Raw genomic sequence first — 19,907 nt, forward strand, 5'->3', positions numbered from 1 at the left:
TCAGTGTAAGAATTTCTGATCTCAATTATAATACTTCAAAATCTCTTATTTTCAAGCCTTACGGGAAGGCTTTGTTATATACACCACAACAACAACTTTACAGATTAAACTACTAGGTGACAATATGCACACACATGCCGCAGCACCATCTATACACCTTTACACATTAAACTACTAGGTAACAGCACACACACATGCAGCAGCACCATCTGCTGTCTTCTGACAGCACACATGGGAAAATGCTTTAACAGTAACCAAGCACGCATGGGAAGACTTCGGACAGCACACATGCACATGCACATTCCTTTCCCTGTTGTTCATGAGTCAGCAAATGTTTGCTGTGCTGTCTGTACAGCTTGGCCTGATGTCCTTCTTCCAATACTTGGGTTAACAAGAACAGCTTGAGCTTGACTTCGTCTAACACCCCCCCTCCCCCCCCCCCCCCCCCCCCCGCAAGCTAACAGGTTGAGGAACAACTGGAAGCTTGGACACCAACAAATTGAATCGAGACGAAGACAGACCTTTGGTAAATAAATCTGCAAGCTGATCTTGTGAACAAATATAATTAACCAACAGTTCACCACGAACCACTTTCTCCCTGACATAGTGATAATCAACCTCTAAATGTTTGGTTCTAGAATGGAACACCGGATTGGAAGCAAGAGCAATTGAAGACACATTGTCACACCATATTTGAGGTCAAGTAAGATGTAACTGCAAGTCCCGAAATAAAGACCTTAACCACGAAAGCTCAACTGCGGTGTAGGCAAGTTGCCTATAATCGGCCTCAGCACTCGATCGAGAAACAGTTTTCTGTTTTTTTGAACTCCATGAAACCAGATTTGAACCAAGATAAATACCAAACCCCCCAGTTGAATGCCGAGTATCCGGATTCCCAGCATAGTCCGCATCTGAAAAAGCAGAAAGATGGGTAGTACCTGGCTTGTAAAGGAGACCATGACTATGCGTCGCCTTCAAGTATCGTAGAATCCGTTTGACTGCCATCCAGTGAAGAGTTGTTGGAGCATGCATAAACTGGCATACTTAGTTAACTGCATAAGATAAATCGGGACGAGTTATCGTTAAGTATTGTAGAGCACCGACAACACTACGATACATTTCTAGTTTATCAAACGGATCTCCAACATATGCACTGAGTTTTTGACCAAAAGACATGGGTGTAGAAATCGGTTTGGCATCAGTGAAATGTGTGCGTGACAATAAGTCAAGAGCATACTTGGATTGGCACAAATGCATTCGATTTCCATCGTACTTAACCTCTACACCCAAAAAATAATTAAGTAGTCCCAAATCCTTCATGGAAAACAAAGTACCCAGCTTTTGAATTAACTGAATGATGTGAGAAGAACTGTTGCCAGTAATCAGAATATCATCCACGTAGATGAGCAGGATAAGATACACCCCTTTTTGGTTGAACACAAACAAACTATAATCACAAGTTGATTCCTGAAAACCAAGTTGAAGCAGAACATCTGAAAACCTCTGAAACCATGCCCTCGGAGCCTGTTTAAGACCGTAAATGCTCCGTTGAAGTTTACAAACATGATTAGGTAACTGTTGATCAACAAAACCCGACGGTTGACGCATGTAAACTTCTTCGTTCAAGAAACCATGCAGAAACGCATTTTGGACGTCAAGCTGCCTAACTTGCCAACCTTTGGAAACTGCAAGACTTAAAACAAGCCTAATAGTGCTGTGTTTAACCACAGGACTAAAAGTCTCATTATAATCCACACCAGCCTTCTGATGAAAACCATTTGCGACAAGGCGAGCCTTATAGCGCTCAATTGTTCCATCTGCACGTCTTTTCAATTTGAACACCCATTTATTTGGGAGCAAATTCATCTTTGGATGAAACGGGACCAAACTCCACGTGCCACATCGTTGTAGCGCATTAAATTCCTGTACCATGGCATTTCTCCATTCCTGAGACTTGACAGCTTGACTGAAACAAGTCGGTTCAATTGGAAACTGGTCAACAGTTACATGCATAGCATATTTAGGGTTAGGTTTTTGGATGCCAGACTTTGATCGTGTAGTCATTCGATGGCCATTATTTTCTGACAGCACTTGTACTGATTCCATGGATACCACAGCTTGTTCATGTGAAGGTATGGGTGATGACAGAGTTAAGGCCGACACGGGTGTAGTAGAGGGTGGACTGGATGAGTCAATTGAAGGATTGGGGACAGGTTCAGACGGTGCAGTGGAGGGTAAGGAAAGAATTTCATTAGAAGGACAATTTTGACGGAGAGGAATAACAGGTACATTAGGTGAGTGAGATAAAGGAGACGTGCTAATATCATCAAAATTAAATAATACCACGGGAGAGTTAAATGTACCTGAATCGACGACATTTTCTGAGGTAGATGTGAGTCCCTTAAAAGGGAAAGAGTCCTCATCGAATAGGACATGGCGAGACAAGTAAATTCGTCTTGTGGACAATTCCAAACATTTGTAGCCTTGGTGATTCAGTGAATAACCTAAGAAAACACAAGCTTTTGATTTTGGTTGCAGTTTATGTTGTGTGTATGGGACTAACCATGGAAAACATCGACAACCAAACACTTTCAACATGTCATACTTTGGAACTCTTTTAAACAACTTCTCATAAGGTGACATATTGGATAAAAGTTTTGTTGGCATGCGATTTATCAGGTACGTAGCGGTAGAACAAGCATCAAACCAAAACTGATTAGGAACGTGAGATTGAGAAAGCATAACTATACTGGTTTCAACAATATGGCAATGTTTCCTTTCTGCAAGTCCATTTTGTTCAGGATGTTTTGGGCAGGAAAAACGTTGTGAAATCCCACTGTCAGAAAGAAATTGTTGAAAAGCACGACTTTTATATTCCCCCCTTCATCACATTGAAAGGTTTTAATGGCAAGATTAAACATGTTCTCGACAGTGGCTTTAAATTTTACAAATATCTCAAAAACTTCACTTTTATTTTTCATGGGAAAAATCCAAGAATACCTAGAGTAGTCATCCACAAACAACACATAGTAACGAAAATTTTCATTAGAAATAACAGGAGAAGACCAGACATCAGAGTGCAAAAGTTCCAATGGAGACGTAGAAACAGACTCAGACAAATTGAAAGGTAACTTTTTACTCTTTCCTAAGGGACATGACTCACAAAAGCTTACATGAGGAGGACCATGAAATGGTACTAGTTTATTGGAAATTAAAAACTTAATTATTGAGTTGGCAGGATGACCAAGTCTAGCATGCCATTTTTGCACTGAACACCGTACCCCTACCAAGGCTGACATTGAAGACTGGAACCGTCCACTGCCATTTGGAAATGGGTATAACCCATTCTCACATCTCCCTCGGAAAAGCGTCTTCCGAGTCTTGAGGTCCTTAACAAGAAAAAAATATGGGAAGATTAGCAGGTAGCAATTGTTGTCTAAAGTAAACCTATGAGCAGATTTGATGTTTTGAGAAGCAGTTGGGCAGTGAAGAACGTCATTCAAATCAAAAGAACAAGCTTTAGTATTTAGTTGTTGGAAACCAAAATGAGAAATAGTGATGCCAGAATCATTACCTACACCCCCAATAGTTTCATTACCAGTGTACTCTTTGGGATTAACCAAATTTTGAAGGTCAGGAGTGACATGTGCATTCGCACCACTGTCTAACAGCCAGGTACCATTGGATTGCTTGTTGAGAGTAATAGGCGAGGAGGACATGGCTGTGAGTTTGTGAGCAGGAATCCAACCTTCATAAGCAGAATTCATCCTTTGGAAGCAATCAAGCGCAGGATGACTTGGTTTGCCACATATTTGGCAAATAATACGCTCACCAGAAAACGAGGATTTCTCACCATTAAACTACTGGTTGCGCTGATTAGTGGGATTGCGAGGATTGTTGCCACGCTGATTTGACAGAGAAGCACGGGTGAAGGAAGACATTCCTCTTCCATTCCCACGCGATCGTCCACCGCCACGTCCTCTAGTGGCAACGAAGGCGTTGACAGGTGCAGGTTCAGCCAAGGAATTATTCTGATCCACCATTCGTCGTTCAGTTGTCAACAGAAGTGCCTCAAGGGTGGGATAGGTGATCGGGGTATCCCTAGCTTGAGCAGCTCTTACTGTCATCTCAAATGCAGGTCCTAGATTGTTCAACACAATCTGCACGAGTTCATCATCACTGACCGGTTGACCCGCGAGAGCAAGATTATCAGCAATCGCATTCATGCGATCCAGGTAATCCGCAACAGAAAGATTACCTTTCTTTGTCTGCAGCAACTCATTCCGCAGGAACAAAATTCTATTCTGAGAAGTGGAGGCATACCTTTGCTCTAAAGCTTCCCAAGTGGCACGCGCAGTTCTCTTGCTTACCACAGTAGCTAAAACAAACGCTGTCAAGGAGCCATTTATCCAACTCAAGATCATTTGATCTTGTTGAATCCACGCACTGTATGCAGGATTGACAGTGGTAGCACCAGGCAAGTTTTTTGGAGGGCACACCAAAGTACCATCAACATACCCTATCAGATCTCTACTTTTGAGAATTGGGAGAATTTGAGCCAACCACAGTGGGTAGTTGGTTCTGTCAAGCTTGATATTAACAATAGTGGAAAACGGATGAAACTGATTGGTGGTAGGTGGGTTGGTGGAAGAACTAACATTGTTTTCAGCCATTGAAGCGTGGGGAAAAAAAAAACAAACAGGATCTAGTCGTTAGACAATGAGAGGCTCAATACCATGTAAGAATTTCTGATCTCAATTATAATACTTCAAAATCTCTTATTTTCAAGCCTTACGGGAAGGCTTTGTTATATACACCACAACAACAACTTTACAGATTAAACTACTAGGTGACAGTATGCACACACATGCCGCAGCACCATCTATACACCTTTACACATTAAACTACTAGGTAACAGCACACACACATGCAGCAGCACCATCTGCTGTCTTCTGACAGCACACATGGGAAAATGCTTTAACAGTAACCAAGCACGCATGGGAAGACTTCGGACAGCACACATACACATGCACATTCCTTTCCCTGCTGTTCATGAGTCAGCAAATGCTTGCTGTGCTGTCTGTACAGCTTGGCCTGCTGTCTTTCTTCCAATACTTGGGTTAACAAGAACAGCGTGAGCTTGACTTCGTCTAACACTCAGTCCCCTTGTTACCCACGTCCAAGTCCGCAAACAGCCCTTGAGCACCTTCTCGACTAGTTGCGGTACTATCTGCCACACCATTCGTCTTCTGCTTCACCGCCTCTAAAGTTAGAGTGGCCTGAGTTTGTCGGCCAGAAACAACCAACAAACTGATGACAGCGCTCTCCTAGGGTTTCGTCCTAGATAGCCCCTTCAAGGCGTACATGATGAATTTTTGAAGTGTAGATAACTAACAAAACAACAATATTATGTGATTTAAACACACAAATATATATAATTTCCTTTTGATTACAAGATCCAAGATGATTCTGAATGTTGGAAGTGATTTTAAAATGACGGAAAGTGGTTGGTAAATATATTTTTTAAACCAATAATTAATAAAATGTAAATAAATCTACAAAAGCACTTAAAATGCTTTTGAAAGTTAAAATTATTTTCTAGGATGTGATATACACACATCACATTTTACTTCTCACACATCTTTTTAATTTTCGGGCGTCAGATAAGATAAATTGAAAAATATCAACTGACAAAAATTATCAAGGAATGTTTGAGAAATAAAATAAAATGTGTAAATAGTACATCCCTATTTTCTAAAGACACTTTCGATTATTTTAAAAACCCCTTCAAACTACCCTAATTTGGTAATATGATGTCATGAATGTCATGAACCAAGTTTCGTCTTTTTATAGGGACCAACAAATACCCGCCAAAATCCAGCAAACATAAACATCCTGCGAGACGAAATGAAGAAACCTCTGGCATTTAAACGAGTCGCCGCCAAACCCAAAAGGCCAATTCCATCCAACCGACTCAGTAATGAAGAAGGCAAAACTCGGCCGAGTCAATTTTCCGAATCGTTGACCGTCGCAGCGGTCAAACCCAAAAAACCCCAATCTCAACCTCGAACCAAATCCGACTCCTTACTCCCAATCTCAGACATTCTTCCCGAGAAAATGACCATCTTGCCCTTCTCCTTCTTCCAAATCGACGCCCTAGAGCTCGCCCCACGTTTGCTGGGCAAGTTTCTGAGGCGAGAGGATGTTGTTCTTCAGATTACTGAGGTAATTTACCCATCAATTTTTTACTGTTATGTCTTTTTCCGTTTGAAATTAGTTTGTCAACTTTCTGTTTGTTTCCCGAGAAAATGAAGGATTTCGCGCTTGTGTGACTGAGTTGAAAAGCTTCCAAGTCGGAAAACGAGTTCACGTTGTGTCTCAAATGCTCAAATTTCCTGTTGTTTTCGAATAAAATGCATAAATCAAAATGTTTGACTTAATGATTTGTAAAGGGGAATGTAAATGTTCGTATCATGACGAGAGTTTAATTGATTTTGCATTGGTGACAGGTAGAAGCTTATAGGCCAAATGATTCGGCTTGTCATGGTCGATTTGGCATAACTGCGAGAACAGCCCCCGTTGTGAGATGCTCCCTTTATCGGTTTTGTTCTGTTTTTCTTCGCGTTTTGTGATCTCAAAATGTAGATAAGTATCGAAAAACATGAGCTCAAATTAATGTATTGTGGTTTGGATACAGTTTGGACCTGGAGGGCATGCGTATGTTTATCTTTGCTACGGCCTTCATACAATGCTGAATGTTGTTGCTGACAAGGAGGGAGTTGGGGCTGCTGTCCTAATACGTTCTTGCGCTCCAGTTAGTGGTAAATTTTCATAGAGATAGCCGTAATACCCTAACGATCACTTACTAGAGTTATCCTTGTATTTACCCTTTAATTGCATGTAATTTGTGTGCTTCTAGCCATTGTGTCAATCGAAAGCGAAAGTCTTGTCCTGCTAACCAACCATCGTTATGATTATTTGAAACCGATACCAGATTTTTTATAAATGGATCTAGTTTTATTTTTTTTTAGTTTTAAAACTAGTGTTCCAAGTTTAGGAGTATGTTGGGAATATGGGAGGTGAGTTGAGCAATATAATTTTGAGAAAAGAAACCGAAATAACGGGGGTGGGGAAAGCACATGAGTGAGGTAAGCATTTTGGAGTGGTAACAAAGGTTCTTTTAATGCAGTCATGTGTGCTTCTTTGCTTTGGAAGAGAAATAACTTTAGGCGGTGTTAGGTGAAAGAATTGGACTTGAACTGCAAGTGAAGAGCTAGTAGCTTCCAAAGATTGCTGATTACTGTTTGAGATGGTATGGATTAGCATAGTTTTCCAAATGTTTACTGATAAGGGAGAGAACAATGTGCTGACCATCTTTCTTAAATAGATGTCAGCTCTTCAACAGCCTTTATTCCAACCCGAAACTTTTTAGAAGGACAAAAAAGGAGCGAGCTCTAGCATAGTGCAAACGTCTTTTACTGGCAATGTGTATGACAAAGTTGTTTACGAAGGTAGCGAAAAGAATATGGGATAAGAGAGGGAAAATATTTTTAGTTTCTCTGATTCACGTTTTTCTTTCGAATTCTCTCTACTTTCTGGTGGGGAAAACATGGCTCTTTCTTTTATCGTCGTTTTTCTCTATATTTAACTATCTCATAACCATGTGAAAAGAGATTCATCTCTCCCTCTTTCTTCTCTTTATCCATTTCTCTCGATGAATGCTATTCACAGAAATAATGAAAGTCATTACAGGATTGGAGACCATTCAGCAGCGTCGGGGTCAGAAAACTGATAAACCTGTGCTCCTTAATGGACCTGGAAAGGTCAGCATCGTTTTCCTTAAAGATCTGTGTTAAATTCCAATGCAATCTTCTGTTGGTACAAATTTTGTATTAGTGGTTGATGGTATACTTTGTTTTTGGATGGTTAGTGTAGGTGCTGTTGATTTTACCAAAAGAGAAACCTATAAATTTTAACAACCTGCCTCATATGCAAATGTGTGACTATCGTTGTATCAAAATAGGCTGATGAGCATAAATATATTTCAATATAAATTAAAACATTTATAGTTGTTCTTACTCTCGGAGAAACTGATACACTTCTTTGAATTCCGTGTGCCATTCTTTGCGTTAGCGGTTTTTGAACTGTTAAGGTCTATATTTTTGTGTTCAGATTGGTCAAGCGCTGGGACTTTCTACCGAGTGGTCAAGCCATCCCCTTTATACTCCAGGTACGTATGGTTGGCTCGCACCCCTTCATCTATAAATCTAAACAAACTTGTTTAATTCTGAGATAAATGAATGGGTCTGGCCAGATGGTCTGGAGATCTTAGATGGTCCAGAGCCCGAAAAGATGCTGGTTGGTCCGCGTGTGGGAATTGAATACGCTTCACCTGAGCATGTCAATGCATTGTGGAGATTTGCAGTTGCAGGTACCTCTTGGATAAGTGCTCCTAAAAACACCCTCAGGCCACCTGAATCTTAACTTATGTTTCATGAAACTGTGCAAAATATCGATACGTATACTTATCCCTAATCATGCATATGGCCGCTTTGGTAATCCGGTGTCCCTTTCAGATATGTGAACCTGAAATTTTTTTGTAAACAACACAACCCTCGCCAAGTGAGTGCCTAGTTGGCTTTGGGTCGTCCTTTTAATGTTTGTTGGAAAGGTCTATTAGCCATGATTGTTCGTAATAGTGTTTGCATTATGTTTACAGTTTAACTGACTGACGTCTAACCTACACCCCACATCTAAAATGTGCCTCTAAAATTCCAGCTTTGTCCTCCATTTTTCTGAAGCCACCCCATCCCCATCAACAAATGACAGCAAAAAAGCTAGCTCGACGGCCACGGGCCACCCATATAAGAGGTATCCGTCATCGATATCAACACAGCAAAAACTCCCCACATCGTGGAAGTTGACAGTCAAGATCGACTCTTTAATAGATCGAGAATTGCCCAACACTCTTGATTCACACATCCCATCTCCCAATTCCCTATTATCTACCGGCGAGTGGCTAGTGATTGGATGACCGACTCTTTAACAGATCGAGAATTGCCCAACACTCTTGATTCACAAACCCCATATCCCAATTCTCTATTGCCTACCAGCGAGTGGCTGGTGATTGGATATATATATATATATATATATATATATATATATATATATATATATATATATATATATGGAGAGAGAGAGCATGGCAAGTGGTTGAGATTTTTTGCCCAGATACTGTGGTGGTTGGCAATCGGCATAAAGGGGTGGATGGGGTTTATTTTGGACTTCAAAACTTAATTTGTTTTTACGGAAATTTAACTGAAAAAATAAAATTATGAGGTGTATTCATAAGATTGTGGGGTGTTAATAAAATTACCCTTTTTTTAATAATTAGTACCTCATAATAAATTAGCAATAATGTGATTCAATCAGTTGTTCATTAAATATTATTTTCTGTATATTTTGCATGCAGATAATAATGTGATTAAATTAGTTGTCAAATAATTTTTTTTTTTTTTTTTTGAAAAAACGATATTATCTACAATAAGGAGAAGGGGATGGGTTTAACCTCACAATGAGTTAGCAATAATGTGATTCAATCAGTTGTTTATTAAATATTATTTTCTCTATTCTTAATATAAATTCAATAGATGCCGATTTTATTATGTGGATTCAGCTATTTTAATTGGTTTATGAGGAGTTTCTTCTAGCATAATCTAAGATTATTCATTTACTTCAAATATTTGACTTTTCTTTTGTCAATTTACGCATATAAATACATTTAAATCGTGTAAGTTGCGCATAGCATGCCGTAATTCAAAAAATGTCTTTTGCACGTGTGTGAGCGCATGCATGAAGGCTAGTATTTATTAGACAATAAAAACTATAAGAAACAAATATTAATAGCACGAGAGAATTTCTCCAAGAATATAGGATATGAAGTGAAATCAACAAGGGATTTTCTTTTGGCATTGTTTATGAGGATTTTAGGGATCTCTACATATTAGTCATTAATCGTGTATCGTGTAGTTAGAAATTATTTGATATTTTATTTAAAATTAAACACAAATGGTAAACTGACTGCACGATATACGATGAGCGGTTAGAAAATAAGGATTCTTAAAATCTGCACAAAGTAGATCTAGAGAAATCCTCTTCCATCTTGGAATTGAATTCCATCCGGATCTATTTTGCCGTTTTGAACCGACAGCTCACCCAGTTAAACAACAGAATTAGGTATAAAGCCCAAATAGTTGTTCCAGATCCTTCTATTCCCCCACTTTATTGGGCCTCCCCTCAAAATTCTAGACCCTTCCACCCTCCTCAGTCCTCCCATAAGAACCCTCCAGACTCCTTCCCCACCCCATGTTTCTCTCTCCTCGCCCATCCCAAACCCTCACTCTCCCTCCCTCCTCTCTCTCCTCTCTCTCTACAACTTTGAGTGTGAATCCTGATTCGATTCAATGGCGAAGTACGGCGAGGGCGACAAGCGGTGGATCGTGGAGGACAGGCCCGACGGAGCCAACGTCCACAACTGGCACTGGGCCGAGACCGACTGTCTCGGCTGGTCACGTGACCTCCTCACCAAGCTCCTCAACAACCTCACCGTCCTCGACGGCGAAGGCAACCTATACCTCAGGACCAAGACCGTCGACAAGGTGGACGGCGAGGCCTACGTCAACGTCCGGAAGGGGAAGATCATCCCGGGATACGAAATCAGCCTCAGTCTGTCGTGGGAGGGCGAGGCGAAGGACGGCGACGGGAAGTCGCTGCTGAAGGTCGACGGAGTTGTGGAGATTCCATATATTTCGGACGAGAACGCCGACGAGGACCCCGAGGTTAAGGTTTCGGTGAAGGATGAGGGGCCGATTGGGAGGAGGATTAAGGAGGCGATGGTGGCGAAAGGGAAGCCATTGATTTTGGAGAAGGTTAGGTTTTATGTGGAGAGTATGGCGAAGGGCGGGCCGGCGAAGGAGGAAGTTGAGGCTAAGAAGATTGCGCCGAAGAGTAATTCGACGGCAGTGGGTGCTGCTGCGGCGACGGCGAAAAAGGAGGTGGTTGTGGAGAAGAAGGAGGTGAAGAAGAAGGAGAACAAGAAAGGGTTTAAGACGATTAGTTTGACTGAGAAGTTTAGTTGCAGGGCGAAAGATATGTTTGAGATTTTGATGGATGAGAACAGATGGAAGGGTTTTACGCAGAGCAATGCGAAGATAAGCAAGGAGGTCGGAGGGCCGATTAGTATTTTTGATGGGTCGGTGACCGGTACGAATTTGGAGTTGCAGAGTGGGAGTTTGATTGTGCAGAAATGGAGATTTGGCAGCTGGCCGGACGGGATTGATTCGACGGTATGTGGCATTTGAAATTCGGGTTTTCGTGTTTGAATGTGTTCTTATCAGTGCTTTTAATTGGTTTTGTTATTTGTTGATTGAGTGTTTTATGTTTGAATTTTGCAGGTGAGGCTTATACTTGAAGAACCTGAACCTGGGCTCACTGTTGTTAAGCTAACACATACCGACATTCCTGTGGAAGACAGGTTGGTTTTGTTTAAGCTTTCGACTAATGGGTTTTTCTTGAAAACAAATTTAGTGTTGATTGTATTGGAGCTTAAATTTTAGGTTGATTGTATTGGAGCTTGTGAGTTGAATTGTTTTTTTTTTTTTTTTTTTTTTTTTTTTTGAATAGAAAGTTAATTGCCTTGTTTTTATGTGTTTGGTAATGCAGATATGGGAACGCGACCGTGGTGGAGAATACGGAGAGAGGATGGCGGGATCTTATCTTCCAGCGGATAAGGGCAGTTTTTGGTTTTGGCATTTAAGATATTCAAGTTGGGTTTCTCTTGCAATTGTGGAATTTGTTGATTTTGGAAGCATGAATTAAATGTTTGGGATTAATTTACAATGCTTCCTATCAAAATCATTTTCTGAGTCTAATGTTACAATGTCGTGCGCTGTCATTGATAAGCAGATTTTTATCATAACAAATTTTCAGTCCTCTCGAGATTTCAATAACTAAAATTCTGGTGGCATTTAGTGTGAATTTTGTCGGATTTGTCTCATTGCAATGGATTGATTTCTTGTTCTTGTACCATGCCCTTCGGTTTTTGCTTTTTAATCCCAACCGTTTTTTCATCACCTCGAGTGAAATAAGTTTGTTCCTTGATGCCTTGCAGAGAAGAGCTGTGGTTTTTACGCCTTTGCGGCAAATAACATCCCTTATGGTGTGTTTGTCACTCGTTTCAGTATTAGCAAATGAACATAAATTTAATTTGTTATTCGTGTAACTTCTTGATGATCATGTTATGCTGATAGCAAACGTGCATGCGAAAGTGCCGAGATTGGATTTGAGTTTTCAATCTCCTTCTAATACTACGTTGTCTAATCATGTGTTTATATAGCAGGATGTTTCTTACTGGATGATTATATTGTTAGAAATGAACATATGCTATTGTTATGTTGTAGCTTCTTAAGTGTATATTCGGGGGGTTGGATAGTGATACATTACATTGCTACAGCCTACAAGTACCCAGATCAAACGCAGCGGGTTTTGACAAATGCAGCAGGTCTTGACAGTAGATAATATCTAAAGATCTGTCTGTATCAGTTTTAGGACGTTCGGTTGATGGTTTTGTAACGGCAATTTTAGTACGTGGTTCACCGTGGTCGTGAGTATTTAGAACTAACCACTTGAGGGCGTTGTTGCGAATTTTTAGGTGTAGTAAGTGTCTAGGTTGCTCTGCAGGAGAGGCTGGTTATTGTGTAGGATGAAGAGTGAAGATTCAATGACAGTAGGGTTACAAAGTTTGAGTTGAGCTTGCATTGGACCCCTGGTGGCGGCAGTCGGATGAGGGAAACCTGAGGTGTATAGTCGAGTGAGGGAAAACCCGTAGTGATTTCCGGCTCGTTTAGCGGGCAGGATAGGATAGGTGGTTGTATTTAGGGTTGGTTAGGCTAGGGTTCGAAGAGAGGTTTGTCTATTGTTTGGTGTAAACAACTCAGTTGGATAGGTTGTGAAAGCTAGCTCTTTCTCCACATCAACCACTCGCGATAGAACCATGACTCCTGTTGACGTCCCGTGATGTCCCGTGAAGAGCCCACGTTGTCATCCCGACATCTAAGGAACTAAAATGATTGAGGGTGGACAAACTTAGAGATCATTTTTATTGATTTCAAATCTTATAGACCAAAGTGATGAATTATGCAAATTTCGAGGATCATATTGGCTAAAAAGCCATTTTGAATTTACAACTTATCATTTCTTGCCTGCATGTTATATTTGCACAACAAACAACGGAGTCGAACTCATAGCGATTTTAATTAGTTATAACCATGCCACCCAGCCTACCAAACAAGCCTTGTCTTACAAATCCTAGCTGAGCATTTGTTGGACAGAATGCGACGGCGTATGTATGTTTGAAGAAGTCACCATGATATTTTTCTTCTACTAAATCCATAGTTTTGCGTTGTAATTGTTTCCTCATTAATTTCTTTCACCAATTTGGGCATTCTTAAAAAACAACCTCATTGTATGATTCAACCGAGATTAGTTTCTGCTGCATTCCATCTCGAATGCAAGATTTTTCGTTCCTTGGAGGCACCAAGAACCGGAGAAACAAGCTCGCTCAAAACAGGAGTTCATCCTTTCAAACATTCTAAGAAACAAGAGGGAGAGCAAATTTGAGTGTACATTTCAAAATATAACTTTCACAAAGTTTTTGAGCATTTCTCTCACTTCTTCAAGATTACACTTAACAATCCACTTACAACAATTTAGCTATGTCGTTTAAACACAATCACAAAACTTTTACTGCACAATGGAAACTCTCACCTGAATTGTAGGCATTTTCTGAGAAATTGGAAGCACGAAAAAAAAAAAAAAAAAAAAAAAAAAAAAAAAAAAATTCAGTAATATGGTAAATAATGCAAGGTCACGTGAACGATGGGGCACCTCTTGGTACGTGATAGTGATATTCCAAACGTAATGTTCTCACATGACTTTGTATTATTGATTTGAAATGTCACAGTGACGTATTAGGAGTGTAAGAAAGTCTCTTTCAAAATGTAGGTAGACATATAGAGATGTTTACGCGCTTTACTAAAGCTTGAGGTACTTTGTTGACATCAACATAGTAGAATTTGATCCTGTTGTGTTTGTCTGTGTAGAAATGCCGTAACAGTTAGTTCCAATTTAGGCTTCAAATAGATGCATTTGCGGCACCAAGATGCCATCCAGTCACAAAACGGAAGAGGGAGAACTATGTTCAAGTTACCAAAATTTGTACAAAAAAAAAAAAGAATAATAATAATAATTTGCTTAAATTTTCAGTTTACTGAAGCTACTACTAACTCGTGACAAACTCGTGCTCGAATCTCCTTTCTCATTGACAAACTCAACGAAGAATGCGGTTCAAACCCGCTCTAAAGTGAGTACCTTGCCATGATAAAGATGAATACAAATGTAAGCAAGTGGTACTTTGACTAGCATCCCTTGATTCTTAACGGTTTATTCACAAGTAATAGTGGGGAAGAATTTTAGAGGGATGGATAGTGATACATTGCTACAGCCCACGAGTACACAGATTAACTACAGGTGGTCTTGACTGTACATAATATCTAAAGATCTGCCTATATCAGTTTTATGACGTTTGGTTGATGGTGTTGTAACGACGGTTTTAGTACGTTGTTCACTCGCGATATAGAACTATCTGAGACCTGGGTACTCACCAAAACCCCCGACTCCTGTTATAACGACCTGCGACGACCCACGATGCCATCCCGATGACCCCACAATGCCATTCTGACGACCCCGCGACTTCAGGGTTGCTGATCATATCTCACTCACAATGAGAGAGAGAGAGAGAGAGAGCGAGAGAGAGAGAGGAGATATGGAGAGAGATGATGACTGAGAGAGGGGATGAAGATGAACGCAACGATGCTTGCCTCACATTGCCTCGCGTAGACGGGATTTGTACCCCTTGGTTATGTTGGGTTAGACAACCCCTATTTTGAATACATAACTTATTATGTCATGTTCAAATTACATTTTGCCCATAAAACAACGGACTTAGACTCTTAGCCATTTTAATTGGTTATTAACTTATCTTATCCAGCCAACCAAACTACCGTGATATTTTGTCATACTAATTTCGTAGTTTTGCAAAGTAAATTGTTTCCTCATCAATTTCACCAATTTGGCCATTCTTAGAGAACAATCTCATTGTATGAATCAACCTCGCACAATCCAGCAAGATATCAAACCGAGATTAGTTTCTTGCGCATTCCATCTCGAATGCAATATTATTCGAGGCACCAAGGAACGAAAAATTGAGCTCAAAACTGGAATTCATCCTTACAAACATTTGAAGAAACAAGAGGGAAAGCAAATTTGACTGCACAGATTCTTCTTTCATTATATATTGTGATGAAAACATATTACAGGTAAAAGGGTTGATAAAGGAAACAGAACGATCAAAACATAAACTTTCACTCAAAGTTTTTGAGCATTTCTCTCACTTCTTCAAGCACAAGCCATGCTTTATGTCCCCCAATCACTTCTGCTTTGTACTCTCCATCTTTCCATACCCGCAATTACATTTAACAAACCATTTACAACAGTTTAGCTATGTCGTTTAACACTATCACAAAACTTTTACTGTACAGTAGAAAATCTCACCTGAATTGTAGGCATTTTCTGAGAAAACGGAAACACGAAAAAAAAAAGAAATCAATAATATGGTGAATAATGCAAGGATAGAAGTTCATGAGGACGGGCTTACACCTCCTAGTACATGACAGTGATATCTCAAATAAATAATGTGATAGTAGTGTGTTTTAAAGTTCTCACGTGACATTGTATTATTAGTCTGAGATGTCACAGTGACGTATTAAGGGTGTAAGAAAGTCTCTTTCGAAATGCAAATAGACATACAGAGATATTTCCACGCTTTACTAGACCTTGAGGTACTTTGTTGACATCAACATAGTAGAATTTGATCCTGTTGTGTTTGTGTACATAGAAATGCTGTTACAGTATGGTTCATAATACGAAGAGTTTTATTTTTGCACAGAGAGAGAGAGAGAGAGAGAGAGAGAGAGAGAGAGAGAGAGTTACTTGGTGTCATATTCAGCAGCCAATTTCTCCAATTTAGGCTTCAAATAGATGCATTCGCGGCACCAAGATGCCATCCTGTCACAAAAATGGAAGAGGGAAAACTATGTTCAGGTCACCAAAGTTTGTAATAAAAAAAGCTAGTTTGCTTAAATTTTCAGTTTTCAAGCTACCAACTTACTCGTGCTCGAATCTCCTTTCTCAATGACAACTCAACGAGAAATTCTGTTTAGACTCGCTCAGAAGTGAGTAACTTGCCATGACAAAGATGAAATATTACAAATGTATGCAAGTAGCTTTGTGACTAGCTTCCAACTAAACCTCATTGGCTTCTATAGATAAGAGAGAGTGAAAAGTGGCCGACCATGCATCCATTCATCTAAGACAACGAGAGAGAGAGAGACCAATCAATGACAACGGGCTGAGAGCTCTCCCGTGCATGGCCAAGAATCTGATCAAGCTGATCACAGTCGTTGATTGCTTCCAACTCCACAACCCTCGAGGTATCCGTATCCCAAAAGGCCTCAACTTTCAAGTCCCTCTTCAACGTCTTGTTGCCATCTCTGTTTCTGTCCATAAACCCTAATCCAGAAGCTTTTGGCAACAACAGGAAACCGCCGCCATTGCTCCAGAACTGTGGCTGTTGGTCTCTGTGACTGTGATGGACTTGTCTGCTACACAGAACGTGAGAATTGGCTACCAAAACAGACATCTTACTCCTATTTGCTCTGCTACAATAATCAACAATTACAAAGAAGAAGAAAAAACATAAGATTTTTAATTCGGAGGATGTGAGATTTTTAGGATGATGGGTCAGAAAATGGTGGGTTTTATGTTGGCTAGCTGGCTACTTGAGTATTTGGCGTTGAAGGTTGCTTTTTATTTGCACTTTTTGGGGGGTTTGTCTTGATTCGAAAAGGAAGAAGAAAGGGTTGACGTTTTCGGAAAGTTATCGAATGTGTGTGCCTCAAAATATCTACGGATGGAGTTGGGTTTGCTGAACCCAATACAAAGCAGGCCTATTTGATTCTTATTTGGATTGGACTCATCAAAGTTAAACAATAACGAATAATAATGTTCCAGTTGCTGGTCTCAAGTATATTTGAACCAATATAGTGTTTTTCAAAAGTGGAATTCTTTACTAATTTTCTATCATCTCACAATTTTACTTTAATTTTCGTATCAATATTATAAAATATTATGCCAAAAACATAACGTGGCCGAGAGTTTATAAAAAATTTCACTTTTGAGAGAATTCCATTAGCATTTTTCATACAGTCCTACTAATATATTAGATCGTACCTCTTGATTAGAGATGCCGTACCTCAAGTGTTGGTCATTATGTGATTAATGTTCATAAAGTTTCAACAACATACTTAAAAGTAGAAAACGGGTACGTGCATCATGAACCAGAAGAAGTAGAAGTAAAGCTTGATGCCACTTAGTACTACGTTCTAGTGGTTTTTCTCTTTATTTGTAAGTGAGAGGTCTTAAATACGATTCTCGTCAAAAACGAATTTGAACCGTATTATTGCTAGTATATTGTGATGCAAAACTCACTCTCTCCCCTTAGGCCATCTCCAATGGAGATGACTATAGGGCTATAGGCCAAGTTTTAGCCCTAAATGCCACAAAACCCAACTCCAATGGATGGCTAGGCCAAAAAGAATTGGGACCCACCAGGCCGAAAGGCTATCAGGCTGGGTATGTTGATCCTACCAAGCAGCCCCTTTCGGTAAAAAAAAGTTCTGAACAAGTGTACCCCTTTCGGTAAAATTAATGGCTATCTTCAAGGATAATGCTCTTATGCCCTTGATAATGGTCCCACTAGTCTTACAAAGATATGGCTATCTTTACTCTTGACTCCAATAAAATTAAAAGCAAAAAATCCCTAGGCAAGACTAAATAATTTTGTTTTATTAGTCTAATTTACTTTGCTCAAAATAGTCTGAACATAAGAAAATTGAGTTGAAATATCCTTTCAAACACTATTCTGTTATGTAAACAATCAAAGTAGTTTATATTTTTTTCAATTATCATTTAAAGATTATCTGTAAAAAAATTATCTGAGTTCAACAATGTTTAGCTATTTTTTAAATAAACGATATTATCTACACTAAGGGGGAGGGGATGGGATTAGCCTCACAATAGGCTACCAATAATGTATTCGCCTTTGGCGAGAATTGAACGTAAGACGTCTCACTTACAAGTGAAGAGGAATACTACTAAACTGTAATACTAAGTTATTTACGTAGATAATTCTTAAAAGATAATGCAAATACTAAATAATTTAGAAATTTGAAAGACACTAAAAAAGAGTGATGTACTTAATAAAGGATATTGCTCTTATGCCCTTGATAATGGTCCCACTAGTCTTACAAAGATAACGGTTATCTTTACTCTTGACTCTAATAAAATTTAAGCAAAAAAATCCCTAGGCCAGACTAAATAATTTTGTTTTATTAGTCTAATTTACTTTGCTCAAAATAGTCCGAACATAAGAAAAATGAGTTGAAATATCCCTTCAAACACTATTCCGTTATGTAAACAATCAAAGTAGTTCATATTTTTTTTTTCAATTATCATTTAAAGATTATTTGTAAAAAAAATTATTTGAGTTCAACAATGTTTAGTCATTTTTTTAACAAACGATATTATCTACACTAGGGGAAGGGGGTGGGATTAGCCTCACAATAGGCTAGCAATAATATATTCGCCTTTGGCGAGAATCGAATGTAAGATCTCTCACTTACAAGTGAAGAGGAATACCACTAAACTGTAATACTAAATAATTTACGTAGATAATTCTTAAAAGAGAATGCAGATACTAAATAATTTAGAACGTTGAACGTACTTAATAAAGTCAATAATGTAGAAAAATGTAGCCATATCTTATATAACCTTATTTTAATAAGTTAATGTTATTCAATTAACCAATAAGTTAAAGAAAAAATTTAAAAAATAATAATAAATTATTAAGGGGCTAAAACACGAAAAAGGATCTTCGTCGAATCCTTTTTCTAGGGATCCCGTGATTGTGACTGTTCATCGTATATCGTGCGGTCAAAAATCATTCTAAATTTAAAATTTGAAATTAAATATACATAATACCTACGAAAACTGACCGCACAATATATGATGAACAGTCACAATCATGAGATCCCCAAGATCCCTAGGAAAAGGATCCAGCGAGGATCCCTTTCCTTAAAACATAGCCTCTTTCAGTTGGAAATGGTATATAAATATAGCCTAGCACTATTCATTTAAAAATAATATTTTGCAAGACTATAATTCTTGATGGTGCTATATTTAACCATTTCAGTTCAAGATAGTCATAGTGTAAATTCAAAACAAAAACAAACGAAAAAAAAACTTGCTTGTATTGAACTTTTGTGCTCAGTTATTATTCACATGGCCAGCTAGATAGCACCAAAGAGACGCATGCATGGCTAAAGTTGCTGCAATATAGTACATATGATGTGTAGAACCCTAAATTAATCTTGTGGGGAAACAAACACTAATGCATGTTAACTTTGTACAAAATACATACATTATACATAGCATGCGTGAAGGTTGTGTTAATCATTGTGGTTATTACAACCAAAAAAAAAAACATCATATCTTTTACGACAATGTACCCATATATAAATACTTGAAATACCACGATATCAAGGCAACCATTAGTTTCTTTCAGTTGTTAATTGAGGTCCAATATTTTTAGGATCATTTTGGTTTCGGTCCCTTATCAACATAATTGTTAGATTGAAACTTTGTTTCTTTATATATTTTGATCAAAGTCCTTA

General features: G+C 39.0%; 3 protein-coding genes across 3 annotated transcripts; 2 read left to right on the forward strand and 1 right to left on the reverse strand.

Annotated features, from left to right (window-relative positions):
• Positions 1-5,893: 5,893 nt before the first annotated feature.
• LOC137712483 (DNA-3-methyladenine glycosylase) lies at positions 5,894-9,126 on the forward strand. The gene is made up of 6 exons (XM_068451552.1): positions 5,894-6,225; positions 6,510-6,581; positions 6,698-6,821; positions 7,753-7,823; positions 8,173-8,230; positions 8,315-9,126. Exons 1-6 carry the CDS (start codon positions 5,908-5,910, stop codon positions 8,482-8,484), a joined length of 813 nt encoding a protein of 270 aa, XP_068307653.1. The 5' UTR covers positions 5,894-5,907; the 3' UTR covers positions 8,485-9,126.
• A 1,222-nt stretch (positions 9,127-10,348) lies between these two features.
• LOC137712484 (uncharacterized) lies at positions 10,349-12,031 on the forward strand. The gene is made up of 3 exons (XM_068451553.1): positions 10,349-11,345; positions 11,454-11,533; positions 11,722-12,031. Exons 1-3 carry the CDS (start codon positions 10,464-10,466, stop codon positions 11,813-11,815), a joined length of 1,056 nt encoding a protein of 351 aa, XP_068307654.1. The 5' UTR covers positions 10,349-10,463; the 3' UTR covers positions 11,816-12,031.
• Positions 12,032-15,406: 3,375 nt separating this feature from the next.
• On the reverse strand, positions 15,407-16,916 carry LOC137712009 (thioredoxin-like 3-1, chloroplastic). Its single transcript, XM_068451160.1, has 5 exons — positions 16,509-16,916; positions 16,108-16,182; positions 15,925-15,991; positions 15,671-15,687; positions 15,407-15,579 (listed from the first exon to the last, which is right to left on the reverse strand). The coding sequence occupies exons 1-5, from the start codon at positions 16,814-16,816 to the stop codon at positions 15,480-15,482; spliced, it is 567 nt and encodes a 188-aa protein (XP_068307261.1). The 5' UTR covers positions 16,817-16,916; the 3' UTR covers positions 15,407-15,479.
• Positions 16,917-19,907: the final 2,991 nt, after the last annotated feature.

This window comes from Pyrus communis, chromosome 13 (genome assembly GCF_963583255.1).
Source record: "Pyrus communis chromosome 13, drPyrComm1.1, whole genome shotgun sequence".
Classification (NCBI taxonomy): domain Eukaryota; kingdom Viridiplantae; phylum Streptophyta; class Magnoliopsida; order Rosales; family Rosaceae; genus Pyrus; species Pyrus communis.